At 30.8% G+C, this 18,772-nt stretch overlaps 1 protein-coding gene across 1 annotated transcript; it reads left to right on the forward strand.

Annotated features, from left to right (window-relative positions):
• The first annotated feature begins 4,212 nt into the window (after nucleotides 1-4,212).
• Nucleotides 4,213-7,246, forward strand: LOC108852529 (alanine--glyoxylate aminotransferase 2 homolog 2, mitochondrial). The gene is made up of 8 exons (XM_018626033.2): nucleotides 4,213-4,518; nucleotides 4,700-4,930; nucleotides 5,012-5,182; nucleotides 6,023-6,166; nucleotides 6,238-6,414; nucleotides 6,498-6,723; nucleotides 6,799-6,912; nucleotides 6,996-7,246. Exons 1-8 carry the CDS (start codon nucleotides 4,279-4,281, stop codon nucleotides 7,124-7,126), a joined length of 1,434 nt encoding a protein of 477 aa, XP_018481535.2. The 5' UTR covers nucleotides 4,213-4,278; the 3' UTR covers nucleotides 7,127-7,246.
• Nucleotides 7,247-18,772: the final 11,526 nt, after the last annotated feature.

An 18,772-nucleotide genomic window follows, 5' to 3' on the forward strand; every position in this document is an offset into this window, starting at 1 on the left:
AATCACCTGATGTGATGAATGATTCACAGGCAGAAGAACATCCTACTCCGAAAGTCTCCAAAGCAGAAGCAAAACGGATTTCAAAGCTTCCTGCTCACTTGAAAGACTACTATTGCAACATATCAGAGTGTGACACTGAGATTCCCTATCCGATGTCAAGCTATATGTCTCTTGAGAGTCTTTCTAATGAGTACAAGAAATACATATGCTCTGTAGCAATGTATCATGAACCAACAAGTTTCACTCAAGCAAAGCGATTCGATGAGTGGTTAAAAGCTATGAACGAAGAGCTTATTGCTTTGGAGAAGAATGGAACTTGGACTGTCTGTTCTTTACCACCAGGGAAACACGCAATTGGATGTAAATGGGTTTATAAGCTCAAGTTCAATGCTGATGGAACCTTGGAACGCTATACGGCCGTTTAGTAGCCAAGGGTTATACACAGCAAGAAGGTATTGATTTTACTGACACCTTCTCTCATGTGGCCAAGATGACAACTGTGAAGACTCTTCTCTCTGTCTTAGCTGCAAAGAATTGGAGCCTTACTCAGTTGGACATCTCCAACGCCTTTCTGAATGGCGACTTACATGAGGAGATCTACATGACCTTACCTCCAGGGTATACACCAAAGGAGGGGGAATCATTACCTCCGAATGCTGTGTGCAGGCTCAGGAAATCACTATATGGACTCAAGCAAGCTTCCAGACAGTGGTTTCAGAAGTTTCGACATACTCTTCTTCAACTGCGTTTTCACCAATCCAACTCTGATCACACTCTCTTCATTCGAAAGAGTGGAGGTCTCTATACCGCAGTGTTGGTTTATGTGGATGACATCATCATTGCGAGCAATAATGATGCAGATGTTGATCAGTTGAAGAAAGACTTGAGTGATGCTTTCAAACTCAGAGATCTTGGTCCACTAAAATACTTCCTTGGTCTTGAAATTGCTCGATCCAGTAAGGGCATTTCAGTCTGTCAAAGGAAGTTTACGCTTGGACTTCTTGAAGATGCAGGTCTTTTAGCCTGCAAACCATCTCAGATTCCTATGGATCCGAATGGAAAACTCTGTTCTGACTCTGCAGAACCGTTGCTCGATGATCCTGCAGCTTACAGACGCCTTGTTAGACGGCTAATGTATCTGACAATAACTAGACCTGACATCACATTTGCAGTCAACAAGTTATGTCAGTTTACTTCGGCTCCAAAGGACTCTCATCTTCAAGCTGCTCTTCGAGTTCTCTGTTACTTAAAAGGAACAGTTGGCTATGGTTTGTTCTACTCGGTTGAGTCTACTCTTGTACTCCAGGCGTTTACTGACGCAGACTAGACTTCTTGTCTAGACTTACGCCGCTCTACCTCTGGTTACTGTATGTTCTTGGGGAATGCATTGATCTCATGGAAGTCTAAAAAGCAGCAAACCGTCTCTCATTCATCAGCAGAGTCGGAATATCGAGCTATGGAGTATGGCTCTAGAGAAGTCATTTGGTTAAGGAATCTCTTAGCTGATCTTCAAGCACCTCAACATGGACCTGTTGCTTTCTTCTGTGACTCTACTGCAGCAATCCATATTGCCACAAACCCGGTTTTTCATGAGCGCACCAAACACATAGAGTTGGACTGTCATCAAGTTCGGGAACGCGTCGTGCTTGGCTTCATCAAGCTCCTCCACGTCCGTACGAACAACAAAGTTCCTGACATCTTCACCAAAGCTTTATTTTCACCTCAATTCTACTCTCTAGTTGGCAAGATGACTTTAAAGTCTATATATTTACCATGGGGAATATTAGTGTTGGTTTACTTCGGTTATTAAGTTTGGTTTATATCTGATTAGTAAACCAGTTATGTTTGTAAACCACTATATAAGTAGACGTTGTATACTCTGTTTCAGTAAAAAAAGAATAACAGAAAAGTTTGTTACAGTTTGATCATCTTCTTCATCTCTCAAACTCTATTATTTACTATACACATGCTTGATAGAAAATCTATTACGAAACAACTGATGTCATATACTACTAAACATTACACTACTTTATACTGTTGTGAGGGAAATGAGCTGGGAGTCCGAACATGTGTTTACTCTTTTTTATCGTTTTATTTTTAAATATGTGAAATTTGGAAGAAAAAAAATCTTTAAATCTTAGCCTCTCTTTTTCAATAGGTTTCTGAAAATATTTGTGGTAAAATAAACTGAAAACTATGATTTGTTATGTAGTTTTTGTTCTATAAGATGAGTAGAAATGTAAACAGAAACACTTTGTTAAACATCCGTGGTAATGAATTTTGAACTAAATAATTTTGTGGAGATTTACAATTCATCGGTTACCAAGTGTATACTGATTCTGCACTCGATAGTCTTTTATGACAGTCAACATTCACTGAATACAATAAATATTAGTAGAATCTTTTGTTTTTTTTTTCTTCAACAGCAGAATCTTTTGTTTTCTGTTTTTCTGTTACCAACTTGCGGAGACTAATTTATGATTAACAAGGAAAAAATATCTTAAAAATGATAGAATCGTGTTAATATGTTATTAAATATTCAAATATGTTTATAAAATATATACACTATTATGCTGAGATTTTTACCACTAAAAATGCAATTATTTGAAGATATGGCTTAGAAATTCGAATTCAAAACTTATTTCTTGCTTTCAAAGTTTAGTTTTATGGTTTACACATGTAGCTTTAAGTTTAAACTTAAACTAGATTTTGATCCGCGCTTCGAAAGCGCGGGTATTATTTTTCACTTTTATAAAATATATTATTTTTTGTAATTATTGAATGTATTTATCTTAGTAAAACATTTTTATAATAAATTTGACACATAAAATGTCTCTGGTAAACTATGTATTTCTATGGCTTTGTTTTATTCCCTCTACAATCAACATATTTATTTAGCTTATTGTTAAAATAAATGATTATATACTTTGATCTAGGTGCGCGGATGCATATTTTGAAAAATATGATGATATTTGTTTTATGTAATTATTAGGATTTGGCAAGGAACATAACCGATACCGATCCGAAAATATAGTATCAAACCCGAACATAAATTGATTAAATATTCAAATTATTCAAAATTTTGTTATTTAAAAAACCAAATCTAATCTGAACCGAAGGATTCAGGTACCTGAATTTATCTAAATAGATTTATATACTTATATATATTAATTATTTTTAGATTTAACGTATATAAAACATCAAAATGATACTTTTAAATTGGTTTAAAATACTTAAAAATATATATAGATAGTCAAAAATAAATATCTGAAATAGTTAAAGTATATTCAAATCACCAAAAATACTTAAAATAATTATTGATTCTGTATTCATAATTTTAAATCAAGCCAATTGTTATGTTAAGCTTAGGTATTCTGACATATGTTATTTAAACTTATAGGTATTATATTAATTTATTTAAAGATTTTGAGAAATTTAAAATATATAGTGATTTAAAACTTTAAAAATAATTTAAATGGATTATCCAAACCCGAACCAAACCCGCAAAGATCCGAATCAAACTCAAACAAAAATTTAGAAACATCTTAATAGGGCTGAAATTTAAAAACGATCAGAACCAAACTCATATAGGTATCTGAAAACCCATCTTTAGTCATTATTATATATTGTATATTTTCATCATATAATTAATCGTATTTCATACGTACCATCATATAAGTAATCATATAATTAATAATATTTTATACGTACCATTATATAAATAATTACATATATTATATTTTTAAAACTTAATATGAAATATAAAAACTATAATTTGAGTTGGTATTTCAAATCGGGCTTTGTATTATATTTTTCTTATATATATTGACAATATTTTTTTATAATGGACTTGATAATTTAAGCCCATTATTTTTTTTTGCTTAATACTACTATCTTTGTTTGCAAACAAAATTATTTTTTTTTTTAAAAAACTACAATCCATGTTTCTAAACACTTTAATTTTTTTAATACTCCTATCCTTGTATACAAACATCTCTATTTTGTACTACAACTTTAATAATATAGATGTTTTTGGCTTGTATAGCTTTTTAGAACAGGGATCTAAGCTGATTGTTTAAATTCATAATTAGAAAGTACGAAAGGGCCAAATTGTCAAATCAAGTTCGGTAAGTATATACGTTAGGCGTCATCAATCTCTTTAAATAAAGATAGTAAAACGTATATCTCTCTTCTCATCATCAAAAGGCATTAACCATCGAGACAGTGGTGTACAACGTAGTCTCTCCAAACGTTTCATCTTTTCACCCAGAGAGAACGATGCAGAGATTTGCGTCGAAAAGATCGGTCCAAAACATTCCCATTTCCCTCTGGCGACGATGCATGTTATCGTCGACGTCGTCCCAAACAGCAACGGCGTCTTCCGACGAGTTTTTGGGGAGGCTCCAGCCGTTTGCGTACACCCCTCCGCCGTATACAGGTCCTTCCTCTGATGCCATCCTTAACAAAAGGAAGGAGTTTATGATCAGCTCTTCCATCTCTTGTCTCTACAAAAAACCGGTAACGTTTTTGATCATGCCTATCTTGATATAATAATATTAAAGCGTTTCAAAAGAAACAAAATGAGTATATTCTGTGACCAATAATGGAATCTCAATGTTGAGTCTTCTATTTTGTTTTATCAGATGAAAAAAAATATTCGTCATTTTTGTTAATATTTTTTTTTTGTTGCGAGTTGAAGTTGAACATAGTGGATGGGAAGATGCAGTATCTGTTCGACGAGAGTGGTCGGAGATACTTAGATGCATTTGCTGGTATCGCAGTTGTGAACTGTGGGCATTGTCACCCTGATGTGGTTAAACCAGTCATCGACCAAATCAAACGACTCCAGCATCCTACCGTTCTTTACCTTAACCATGCCATTGCTGACCTCTCTGAAGCTCTCGCTTCTAAACTCCCCGGTGATCTCAAGGTAACGTAAACGCATGCATGTTACGTTTCCAAATTTTGATTATTTATGAGGAGGGTTTGGTTTTTATTGGAGTATATATAGGTGGTGTTCTTCACCAACTCAGGGACGGAGGCTAATGAGTTAGCACTCATGATGGCTAAGTTGTATACTGGATATCAAGACATTGTCTCGATTCGTAAAGGGTATCATGGTAATGGGGTTGGAACTATGGGTGCTACTGGTCAAAGCACGTGGAAGTTCAACGTGGTTCAGGTACTAAGAGTCTTTTGTTTCTTGAACAATGATTCATAGGACTGGGCATAAAATCTGGAACCCGAAATCCGAACCGAATCCGAATCGAAAAACTCGACCCGTTATCCGATCCGAAATGTAAAAATACCCGAACGGGTTTTGTAGGATGGTATAAAAAATATTCGAACCCGAAGTGTTATTAACCGAATCCGAACGGGTAACCCGAAAAATCCGTAACTAATAGTTAATATAAATATTTTGAAATATATATAAGTATTTCAATTATTAAATTCAATATTTATGGTAATATGATATATAATAATAAATATTAAATTTTTTATAAATGCTTTAAGTACACAATTAGTTATAAATAGATACTTTATAATTTTCTCATTAAAATAACAAGTCTAAAATCTATAAGGTAATGTATATTGTTTACAAATGATGTTTGTTTTCATGTTTGATCTAATATTTTATTATTATTTTGTTAATTTTAGGTTTAAGAGATTAATTTTTATTTAATTTAGGTGTTTTCTTTATGGTTTGCTTTATGTTTTTGTTTTTTACTTTGGTTATATCCGAACCGAACCGATATAACCCGAATCCGAACGATATATGGTTATTTTATGGGTTTTAGGAAGCAATACAATTTTGAACCGAACCCGAAATGTTATTATCCGAACCCGACCCGTACTAATAAAATTTTAGTATGGGACCTAGAGGCGTGAACCCGAATACCCGAAAATCCGACAACCCGATCCGAACAGTAACGGGTACCCGAATGTCCAGACCTAATGATTCATATCTAACTCTGTGTTCTTAATATTTGGTTTTGGTTTTTGTTTTTTTGCTGCTTGATAGACTGGAACTCATCACGCTTTGAACCCTGATCCATATAGAGGCGTGTTTGGTTCTGATGGAGACAAGTATGCAAAAGAGTTACAAGATCTTATCCAATATGGCACGGCTGGAAACATTGCTGGTTTTCTTTTTGAAACTATACAGGTAAACATTAATAATACATTAAATAGATTATAACAACTCTCATCATTGACGATGTATCACTATGTGATTAGGGAGTTGGAGGGATCGTGGAGCTAGCCCCAGGCTACTTGTCAGCAGCGTACGACGTTGTAAAGAAAGCTGGAGGGTTGTTCATTGCAGATGAAGTGCAGTCAGGTTTCGCTCGTACAGGCGATTTCTGGGCCTTTGAGGCTCACAATGTTGTCCCTGACATAGTAACCATGGCAAAGGTTTAGAGTTGAACCAACCTTAGTGTGCTAAGGCTAATGTTATAAGTGCTGATTTGTTGTTTTCTTTGATGGTGTTGAAACAGGGGATTGGGAATGGGTTTCCTATGGGAGCGGTTGTGACAACTCAAGAGATTGCAAGAGTGTTGACGGGTCGATGCTACTTCAACACGTTTGGTGGGAATGCTGTGGCTACTACAGCTGGGCTCGCTGTTCTGAATGTGATTGAGAAAGACAACCTTCGTGAAAATGCATCGATGGTGGGAACTTATCTCAAAGGAAAACTAAATCAGCTGAAAGAGAAACACGAAAGTAAATCACGTTCTCTCTTCATAGTTTGATCTTTTTGAACTCAGCTTTCTCATGCATATGATTAATGGGATGTAGTTATTGGGGATGTACGGGGAAGAGGACTGATGCTTGGAGTAGAGCTGGTGAGTGACCGCAAGCTTAAGACTCCTGCAACCGCTGAGACTCTTCACATCATGGATCATATGAAAGGTTTGTTGGTTTTGAGTTTCTCTACTTGTTGTCTCTGATGAAAGTCAGTAAAAGTATGTTAATTAATTTATTGTCTGCTACAGATTTGGGTGTGTTGGTTGGGAAAGGAGGACACTTCGGGAACGTCTTTAGAATCACACCACCTCTCTGCTTCACTAAGGACGATGCAGATTATCTCGTGGAAGCCATGGACTACTCAATGTCCAAGATTTGAAGAAAGACTGGATATAAACACACAATATAACGCTTGTAATTTGCTTTGAACAAATAAAAATGATTGATGAGTCAACATCTTCTCAATCACTACATTTTTCTTAATAAAAAAACCTTTCTATCTTGCGCTACAAAATGAATACATTGATACAAACATATCAGTTTGCCGTCGTTAACAGACCAGGACGAACATCTGAATCGGACCTGCGCATACCACCTGACAATATCATCAAGTAGATTCAGATCCTGGACTTCCATTAACATTCTTATTCCTGTTCTGTTACACTATTGTCTTTTTTAGTGATGACGAAAGTGACGATGATGAGGATGACATTGAAGCTCTTATGGATGAACACGACCAGATAAAATAACGAGTGGAGGAGAGCCTCGGGAAGGTATGTGTTCTTCTCAGTTCCTACACAGATACGTGAAAGTGATTTGAACGAGAGTGTTTGTATGAGATTTTAATGAACTGAGGTTTTGTGTTCTGTATGGGATAATATGATTCCTCTAATTCTAAAACAGAAGTCAACCAACAATTGTTTTATGGTTTTTTTTTTTCCATTTATAATTTGAAAAATTGTTTTATGGTTTATATCAAAAATTGATGTGCTTTGACTTTAATGATGTTTCTCAGTTTTCTACTAAACTCATCACTGGCACCATTGTCACTTACAAAACTGGAAATATATAGTCTGACAGAGTAATCTTTGATCTCTGTTATATATGTTTTCCGGTTGCTTCTGTTCTCATAAGAAACAGACGGTAGCCAAATACTGGCAACTGGCAAGTAGAACCTAAAGTTCTTTTAGACCACCATTCAAGTTGACTGTCTCGAAGGATGATGAGCTCTGCGGTTCCTGCAGCCACCTTTGCTCGCACAATCGAAACTTGGTCCGCTGAGTATTGAACTTTCAAAAGCAGCCTAAAGTGGTAGTGCATGAAGGACAAGTACTTCAGCCACTACATGAACATGAACTTGGGTATGTGCTGCAACCTGCAAGGTGCATCAAACACTTAGACTTCCGAAAGAGGATGTAGTTATGATTCATTAGAAAAAATAATCCATCTGACCTGAACATAGTAACCTCCTTATAGAAAATACAGCATTAGTACCAAATAAGCGATCACACAAACCCTCTTAATGCTCAACATCGAAGCTCCTAAGAACACATCCTACATTTCCATTGCTCACCTATAGATACATATAGCATCTTTAAGGTTTCATTTGTGTAGCAACTAAGACTGATGTGTTGACGTTTTATGAAATATGAATGAAATGTGCTAAAAGATGTGAGCATCCCACCAAGGCCAAGGCTTCTAATACTAAACCATATCCAGAGGTCTGCAACCAACTTCTCTACTTTTGCATTAATGAAAGACTCAATGTGTTAAAAGTTATTGTTGTACTCTCTAGATATTTATTTTATATAATCTCTTCCGTGTTTTGTTTAAAAAGCTTTAACTTCACTACAACGAGGCAACTAGGTCTACGCATATAAACTAGAATTAGAATCGAAAACCAAACCAAAATTAAACCAAAAAGTCGAACCCGAAAATCTAATATACCTAAAATATTAAATATATTTAGTTTTAAAATTACCAAATACTCTAAAAATATTACATATAAATCAGACTACTCGAAAAAATGAATAACCGAATACTTTCTTAGTAATTAAAATATGTGAATAACGCAAAAGAACCAAGATATTTTATATTATTTTATATTTTCAGAAAATATAGATGTGAATGTTTAGAATACAGCTACAAAATAAGTTACTTTTTTTATTAGATTTTCTTATAATCTGGAACATATAAAATATATTTTCTGGATCTAACAACCATTTAAATTGCCTACTAATTGCAAGGAACTTTTTCTAAGTTAAATAAATATGCGAGTAATAAGAACATTTAAATTTCCTAATAATATATAACGTTAGTTTAGAAGATCTATTTTATGAAAAAACTTATATTGTTTTATCTATTTAATATATATATTTAATTACTATTTTTGTTACCAATCAAAATTGTAACAATACTTTGTTATTTTTTTTAAATTACTATTTGAAAATAAAGTAACATATCTATACTATTAAAACAGAAACATCTCCGGTTGATATTAGTTAAGTCCAATTAAAAAAGTTGAATTTTATATAACTGTATCTATAACTATATCAAAACGCTGACCACGTTATAATTTTCTCTACCAAAATCAGTTATCATGTTTTCTTTGAAATCGGGTTTTATGATCAATACTATTAAAACATGAACATGCCATATTGATAATAGTTGGGTCCAATTTTTAAAAAACTATATATAACTGCTTATCTGCATATTAATATAACTCCTAAAAGAGCTTGAGTAATATTATAACATAAATGGTTAAGAATGATAACTGCTAAACCTAAATTCGTGGGGAAGCTATAACTACACTCGTCCTTATTTAAATCATGTATAATTTTTTTATTATAAATATACTTTTTATAAAAATTAAATTAAATAATGATTTTTAAAATATATATAATTTGTGGATAACCACAAAATTAAGCGGAACGGATGCGGGTACAAAATTATTTGTTTGCGGGTTGTGCGGGTTATATTTTATAACCAAAACAAAATTGAAAACCGCGGGTTGGCGGGTCAGCGAGGCGAGTTCAACCTGTAATCCAGCCTTAATCGTGCGTATACCAGATCAATTTTTAAATTGCTATTATTTAAGAAAATGTATTTTGATTAAAATATATAAAAATATGATTACCAAAAAAACAAATATAATCAGAAAGAAAAAAAATATCAAAAATTAAATTTAAAACAAAAATATACCCGTCTTTTAAAAGGCGGATCAAAAGCTAGTCAATACTATTAAATCTGGATCATTGTCCCATTGATATTAGTTGAGTCCAATTTAAAAAATAAGGAAGCAATATATAACTGCTTATATGCACATATAATCTATAACTGCTATATCCTAGGAAGTTACACGACAACAATAAGGAAGTTATATAACAAATAAATTTCTATCTTTTAAGACTACGTAGATAGCAACCAAAATGTTGGAAAATATATGTTCTATCAACTTTAATTCATATTTTAAAGGTCTATGATCTATATCGACACAAATTTCAAATTTAAGTATATTTATCTATTTATATCGAACTCCTACTTAAGTATATTTGTATATTTATATATTTATGTATATTTACTTGTGTAATGGCTATGAAACAATTGTATAGCTATGCAACATTACAAATTTAATTTCAGTACAATTGTCAAAACCTTTTACTAATAATTTTATTTAAAAATATTATACAGAAACATATAAATTAAAATTTTTAACATATAAGAAAAAACTACAGAAAATGTTACATATTTACAGAAATAAACAAAAAATAAAAAATTACAAACCAACACTATACTTGTGGGTTAAGATCTAGAACTGACAAATATGATTACAAAAAGGGGCATATATGCATATGATTACAAAGAACCGAGCATATACTGAGTCAACTTTTAAATTGCTATTATTTTATAAATATATTTTGAGTAAGATTTATACACAAATATGATTACAAAGAAAAACACAAATATGACTACAAAGAAATACACAAATATAATTTTTAAAAATAACTAAAACAAAAAATATTTGTGTATACTGGTTTTTATCTGGCAGTCGGATTTTAGGTTTTAGCGGATTTTCATGGGTTTTACCAGATTATTAAATAATATTTTTTTTCAAAAACTCAAATTAGAACACTGGGTTTACCGGTTCAAGTTTCAAAATACTGGGTAAAAGTCTATAATTATGCAACATCATAAATTCAATACAATGATCAAATTCTCTTACTAATATTTTTTTTAAAATGTATACACATATATAAATACAAAAAATGCAAATATAAAAACTAAATTTAAAAAAAAAAAAAAAAAAATATATATATATATATATATATATATATATATATACCCGCCCTTTGAAAGGGCGGCTCAAATCTAGTTTACATATAAAATGCATTTATTTCATACGAAGTATATATATATATATATATATATATATATATATATATATAAGGTACTGTAAAAAAATTGTAAAGAGGGTTTAAGACACCGTAATTTATTTCAAAATATATACCTAAATTTTGTGTATAGTCGGATATAAAATTTAAAATCCGGTATTATATTTAATATTAATTTATAGTCGTTTCAAAAAAAATCAAAATATAACATATAAGAAAAACTCTAATTTTTTATTATATGGTTAATGTGGTTGTTTAATATCTTTTAATAATATAAAATCAAACAAAAAAACTAAAATACAAAAAATATTATCAAATATTTATTATTCATATATATGATATGTTAATCATATTAGGTAATTCCGTAGCTTTTATTTAAGGAAAGTAAATATTCTTCTCCGTTAAATTAACTCTCATTTATGTAATTATTACTCTCACCGACATTATATCATATTATATCATATAGTTTTGTATTGAATGATTCTAGGGACAAATAAAAATCGAATTGGACCTCTTTCTTTTTTTCAATTTCATTCTAAACTTGCCATGAGGACAATTGAACATCCTAATTGAATGACACGTATGATATGGGCTTTTTTAATTAATACAAAACTAAGGTTCTAATTTCCGAAATGTTTCTCTTTTAATATATAGGGGATGTTTGGGTTTATATCCTATCAATTATACTAGTGGACTTATATCTCTAGGACCAAATCAAAATCGAAACCGAATGGATATCCAAATTTTTATAGATTATATATTTATAAATTTAACTATATTGAGTTTTAAAATAATCAAATAATTTAAAAATATTATTTGTATGTCGAAATACCCAAAAATATATTCATATTTCAGCTATATATATATTTTTAAATAATATATATATATATACATATATATTTAAAATCATATCACTATCACTAATATTTTAGTTTATATAACATAAAATACATTATATGTATCCCGCAGTTACACTATTGATTATAAATGTCACCATTCATATTTTGTTATGAACCGTACCATTTATACGAACCGCCGTTGTTTCGCAGTGTGCGTTTCTCATGTATAAACCGCAGTAAAACCGCACCGCACTAATTAATCCGCTTGTCCCGCACCGTCCAACCCGCTTTTACCATTCAGAGCCTATTTTTCAATTTTATAATAATGCACATAAATTTGAGTATCGACATGTATATAGGATCCAAATGGTAACCGCATATTTGATAATATAAGTGGTGCGGAATTGAAATGCGGGACGGTTCAACTGTGGTTCATGCGTTTTGTGGGATAAGTGTGGTTTTGGTAAAACTAGCGGTGCGAAATTGTGTTGATTGGTAAACATATATAGTTTGCGTAATTGAGAAAATAAAAATAAATAAACAATGTTAAACAAATATATTAATGCAATCAATATAATTTTAAGTTAAAATGTTTTATTTAGTGTTACTGAAGAAAACTTAACTACCAAAATTCATTTAAATTAAAAATTAGTTACATATAAAAAATAAAATAATAAAAATATAAAGAATATATTATCGATTATTTTAAAATTTTCTACAACATATTTGAAATGCTATCTCTTATTTGAAGTGGAGAGCACATCTTTTTTTTTTTCCTTTTTGAGCAAGATTTCTTGTTTTATTTTATGTTTTGTTGAAATGAGAAAGGTTAAAACAAAACTAAAAACAAAATGAGAAACCAAGGTTATACAATTTAGAATCACCTACCGCTTAGGCACTTATATACCTCTGTTTTTCATAAATATAATTTTATTTATAATTGTGAATAATACTTCTGGTTTCATCACAACGAATGTATACTTCGGTTTAAAATAATTAACTAACAATGTTACTAACCAGTTTTACTAATTATACTAATTAAGACAATATTTTTCAGGTGAGAGTATAATAAACCTTATGCAACATTATTTCATATATATATATATATATATATATTAATTTATATAAACAGTAAAACATAATTTTTAAAAATCTGTATGTTTTTCTTTAATGAGTAGGAAAAGAAATAATACTTTTTTAGATTAGCTATACAGAACAAGAAAAGAGGAGAAAGTGGTATTAGTTGAATCACGTATTTCTAGTAACATTTAGGTAAAATATATTAATTTAATTTTTTTTTCTATTATACATTGTGTAAAGGCGTTTTTTCAATAGACCATATGGTTTACCTGCTGGACGAAATTGGGGTGCGTTTTTCTATTTGCTGTGTATTTGAACGCTTTGAAATTCGTGAGCGGATTTCAACTTAAAAAAAAAAGTTTTCTATCCAAAAAACATGAACGGTAAATAGACTACGGTTTTACAATAATGCATTGAAAACCACAAATTTTATGTCACCAATCATAACCTTAATCCATATCTCTTGACTCTCTTTGTTTCTAAATGCAACACTCCATGGACTCTACAATTTACAAGAAAACGGAGGAATATTTACCGGTTGTGTCGAAGTGTGCAATGTGCACACTGTTGCTTTGGAGTGCGACCAAAGCACTATCGCTAAGCGTCTTTTGTTTATCAGATACAACGGCCGTAATATAGATGTCCCCTTTCTAGCCGGCGTCTCTCAGCTTCTTTCTGATTCCAGCTGGTACATCCTCCACATTCTTCACTCCCTTTGGAACGGGACAATTCTCAGCATCCAAAATAACGATTACTTGATCCGAAGAGAAAAAAGAAATGTCAACCACCGTCATCTTCCTCTTGTCACTATTCTCCTTCTTACCAGCGGCATTTGTAGTTGCAGATATTTTGAGGATTGTTTTTTCTTTTCTTATGAAGAAGAAGAAGAGCTTGGAGAAGGAAGGTGAATGTGTATTATTTACTTTTATGGTACCGATACTCAAATCTTCATTTACTTTTATGGTTGAGAGACCAACTTTATTAAACTATGTAACTATAATAATTAAATGAAGCCATTTTTCAAAAGAAAAACGATAATAATTAAATTTGTTAATTACTGTCACGTGTATTATTCATTGGGTCCTCATGGTAACTGCGGTTTTGATAATATCAGCGGTGCATAATTAGAGTGCGGTATGGTTCAACAGCGGTTCATGCGGTTTGCGGGACAAGTGCGGATTTAGGCCTTGAGTGTTACCAGCGTTCATGAGTAACGCACTGCAGGACAGATATATGGTCAAAATTCAACTAACTTTTTCTGCGTTCATTTTTATTAAAAAAAAAAAGAAAAAAAAGAAGAAAATCAAGTGCGGGACTGATTTTTACTTGAACTGCACCCATATTGAAAAGAACGTGATTTGGTGTGGTTTAGGCATACTATTATGGATGTGGCCCCCCAAAAAAGACATACTATTATGGATAAAATATATTTATTGTTTTTTTTTATTTTCTTTAATTTGTAAGTATCTTAGACTTAAGGGTAAGCATTTGATTACTCATTCGGATTCAGTTCGGGTCTATTTTTATTTTGGATTTTTGTGGTTAAAGATTTCAGTCCAATTCGAATATTTATAAATTTTAGTTCGGTTCACATCTTTACGGGTTCGAATAACCCAATTAATTTTTTTAAAAATTTGAAATTATTACATATTTTAAAAATTCTAAAAAATCTAAAAACAAATAGGATATTACATATAAATTTGAATAACTTGAAGAAGAAGAAGAAGAAGAAGAAGAAGAAGAAGAAGAGTGAATGTGTATTATTTACTTTTATGGTACCAATACTCAAATCTTCATTTATTTTTATGGTTGAGAGACCAACTATATTAAACTCTGTAACTATAATAATTAAATAAAGCCATTTTTCCAAAGAAAAACGATAATAATTAAATTTGTTAGTTACTGTCACGTGTATTATTCATTGGGTCCGAATGGTGACCGCGTTTTTGATAATATTAGCGGTACGGAATTAGAGTGCGGTATGGTTCAACAGCGGTTCATGCGGTTTGCGGGACAAGTGCGGATTTAGGCCTTGAGTGGTACCAGCGTTCATGAGTAATGCACTGTGGGACAGATATATGGTCACCATTCAACTAACTTTTTCTGTGTTCATTTTTATTAAAAAAAATAAATAAAGAAAAAGAAGAAAATCAAGTGCGGGACTGATTTTTACTTGAACTGCACCCATGTTGAAAAGAACGTGATTTGGTGTGGTTTAGGCATACAATTTTGGATGTGGCCCCAAAAAAAGGCATACTATTATGGATAAAAGATATTATTGTTTTCTTTTTTATTTTCTTTAATTTGTAAGTATCTTAGACTTAAGGGTAAGCATTTGATTACTCATTCGGATTCAGTTCGGGTCTATTTTTATTTTGGATTTTGTGGTTAAAGATTTCAGTCCAATTCGACTGTTTATAAATTTTAGTCCGGTTCACATCTTTACGGGTTCGGTTCAGGTTCGAATAACCCAATTAATTTTTTAAAAATTTTGAAACTATTGCATATTTTAAATTTCTAAAAAATCTAAAAACAAATAAGATATTACATATAAATTTGAATAACATACAAAAAACCTAAACTTAACATAGAAATTAGTTTGGCTTGAATATTTGAAAGATAATCAATAAAAAATTAAATATTTTTGGTATTTTGAGTATTGTTTAGCTATTTTAGACGTTTACTTTTAAATATTAGTATATATTTTAAACTACTTAGGATACCCAAAATACTTCGGTTCGGGTTGAGTTTGGTTTCGGTTTTCTAAGTACAAAAATTTTGAACCGTTTGATATTTAATCAATTTTGGTTCGGATTTGGTACTACTTTTCCGGATCCGGTTCGGTTCTGTTATTCAGATTGTGGAGTTTAAAAGTTATTAAAATAAAAAAAAATAAATTATATAATATTACAGAATTTAAATTAAATGTGTATTTTATTAGTAAATTAATTAATATCACTGATTTTTTATTTTGTAAAATATAAATATATCTCTATATTATATGTATCCCGCCGTTACACTATTAATTATAAGTCACCATTCATGTTTTTTTTGGACCGCTTATTTTTGACGAACCGCAGTTGTTCTGCAGCATGTGTTTCTCTTGTACAAACCGCTGTTAAATCGTACCGCAGTACCCAATCCGCCTGTACCGCACTGCTGTTCCTATTCGGAACCTTAATTAAAAAAACGTGCGGTGTTGATTAAAAAAAGCAGTGCGGTTTTGATAAAAAAATAGTGCGGTTTTGATAAAAAATAATGTAAAATAAATATATTAATATGATTAGATATTTGCTTAGTGATAACGTCAGAAATAATATAAACTATAATAAAACTAATTTATTTAGATAGATAATAAAAATAATATGATTTTATGAAATATTTTTTAAATTTAATTTTAAACTTGAATTTGAGAAAACAGGATATTAATATCAAATAAGATCACCGGTTTTATTAAGTTTGACGAAATTCACATTTTATTGCTTTCTTATTGTTTTCAAGTGTGTATTTACTATTTCGTAGTGTTTTATAGTCATGTGCGGTTTTGATCATTTTGTTTCCTAATAACGCACTATCTAACATAAAAATATGGTTGGGACTGAGAAGCGGTTTCTAGAAAACCGAATTCCGCTTTCACCTAATTCTACCTTCAGGTGTACACCATTCATTATCTTAATAGAAAAGGTAGTGCGGTTTTGATAAAAAGTTAAAGCAGTTTTAATAAAGAAAAATGTTATATAAATATATTAATGCTATTAAAAATTGAAATTGTTTGCTTAGCAATAATGTCAAAATACTTTTATTTTCAATCCAATTTTAAATAAAAACTATAATTTTTATTGGTTAAACTAGAACAAAAAAACAACATAGACAAAGTAAAATGTAATGTGGTTTTCATAGAAAAATGCGGTTTTGGTAAAAGATAATTTGGTCTGATATAAAAAGTATTTTAAAATAAAGATAAATTAAAAATATATTTTAAATTAAAATTCGAAAATTTTAAAAACATTGAAGTGTGTTAAAATGTTAAACGGTTTGAAATCAAATCATTGATGAAATTATTATTGTTAGAAAAGTATATGGGTTTATAGCTGATAAAAATATTGAAAGATTTTATCAAAAATCAAAATACTTTAATTTAGTTTGGAACACATAACAATGTAGTATTTTCAAGATATTTCTTCCAAACAAACAATTTATTATAACTCTTCAAGAGTTTGGATTTTATTCAAATCAATGACTCTATTGATTCATAATCTCTTGATAAATACTAAATGGATGCACTAATTAACTTCTAATATTTCATATATCCCATAACACATATTTCGATCGAATAAATAGATTTCCCGAGAATATGATTTTGATATCACCAATCCTTCAAGGATTATATCTCTTAGGGATTATCAGTTTCTAATGGATTTTATAATTCAAGTTCTTCTTTAATTGCCAGACTAGTAAGAAACTTGAAAATAGTTGCATCTACCGTATGAGACTATGTCTCTTCACAATCAATTCCATATCGATCTTATTTTGGTGCAACGACTCATTTCTATTCCACTTATTTTACACCTTCTAGTGTATGGACTACTGGTCCAAATACGTCTCTCTTTCACAAGAGTTTATATCTTTGTCTATTACTTCTTTATGATTTGGCCAATCATTTCTGTGTGTACACTTTTCAGTAGACTTTATTTCATGATCCTCTTTCTCATTCATCATATCAACTGCTACTTTGCATGCATAAATATCTATGACGTCGATTTGCTTATCGGTTTCATTTTATTTCATACATGACATAACTTATTGAGATCTCTTTTCATTGTCTCAGGTACCTGAATTTTTTTTCAGTCATGTTAATGTCTCTTCTAGAGATCTTTCAAAACTTTTATTCCTCTTGACCATTATTAATTTATGCTCCTTTTCGTTTATCTTTGGAACCAATATGTCTAGCACAAAAAAAGATAGTCAAACTGCGTTATTCTGAAATACCGCACCATAAAGGTCCGAATGGTAACCGCAGTTTTCATAATATAAAGATAGTCAAAGTGCGTTATTAATTAAAATTTTAAATCTTAATTCCAAAACTCTATCCCTTAACTATAAACTATAAGTCTATATTAGTTAATATTAATGGTACAAATGTATATTTACCTCTTTAAAGAAACACTAAGTGACTGGAACGCACCCTGTACGGACGGATAGAGGCGGATGTTTTTAATAATGGGGTAAATTATGTATAAATAAAAACATAAGGTTAATATATCTCATATGAAAAAATAGGCCAAGCTTAAACTCACATTTTGGGATCAGAACCTTTTGAGATACTAGAAATTCATTTTGATGTTTAACAAAAAAAATATTTATGTACATGACGTAGAAAAACACATAGTATTATTGTAATCTTTATAATATTTTTTGGGAACTTCACTTGGAGAATCATCAACTTTTGCAAAAAAAAGTTGTTTGGTAAAAACTACTTTTGAAACGATGTGTGCAGTGTGCTTGTCTAATAATCACCAACATATGTGTACACTTTGAATAGCTCTATGACCATAGCATCCTCCTTAGTTATATTGTTTCAAAATTTTTGAAACTGTTCACCAACTGAAGCATGTATTTTTGTCTTTTGGTTGAACATTTAAAAGTTATGAGTTATAAAAAATGATAAGAGTACCGTCAAAACAGAATAAATAGTTACGAAACATTATTACAATT

This window comes from Raphanus sativus, chromosome 4, assembly GCF_000801105.2.
Source record: "Raphanus sativus cultivar WK10039 chromosome 4, ASM80110v3, whole genome shotgun sequence".
Taxonomy (NCBI): domain Eukaryota; kingdom Viridiplantae; phylum Streptophyta; class Magnoliopsida; order Brassicales; family Brassicaceae; genus Raphanus; species Raphanus sativus.

What these genes read in the sequence shown, in the direction of transcription:
- LOC108852529 (XM_018626033.2), top strand. Translation starts at nt 4,279, where the DNA reads ATGCAGAGATTTGCGTCGAAAAGATCGGTCCAAAACATTCCCATTTCC. An exon ending in ACATAGTAACCATGGCAAAG is followed by an intron (nt 6,415 to 6,497) that starts GTTTAGAGTTGA and finishes GTGTTGAAACAG; the next exon opens with GGGATTGGGAATGGGTTTCC. An exon ending in CATCATGGATCATATGAAAG is followed by an intron (nt 6,913 to 6,995) that starts GTTTGTTGGTTT and finishes TGTCTGCTACAG; the next exon opens with ATTTGGGTGTGTTGGTTGGG.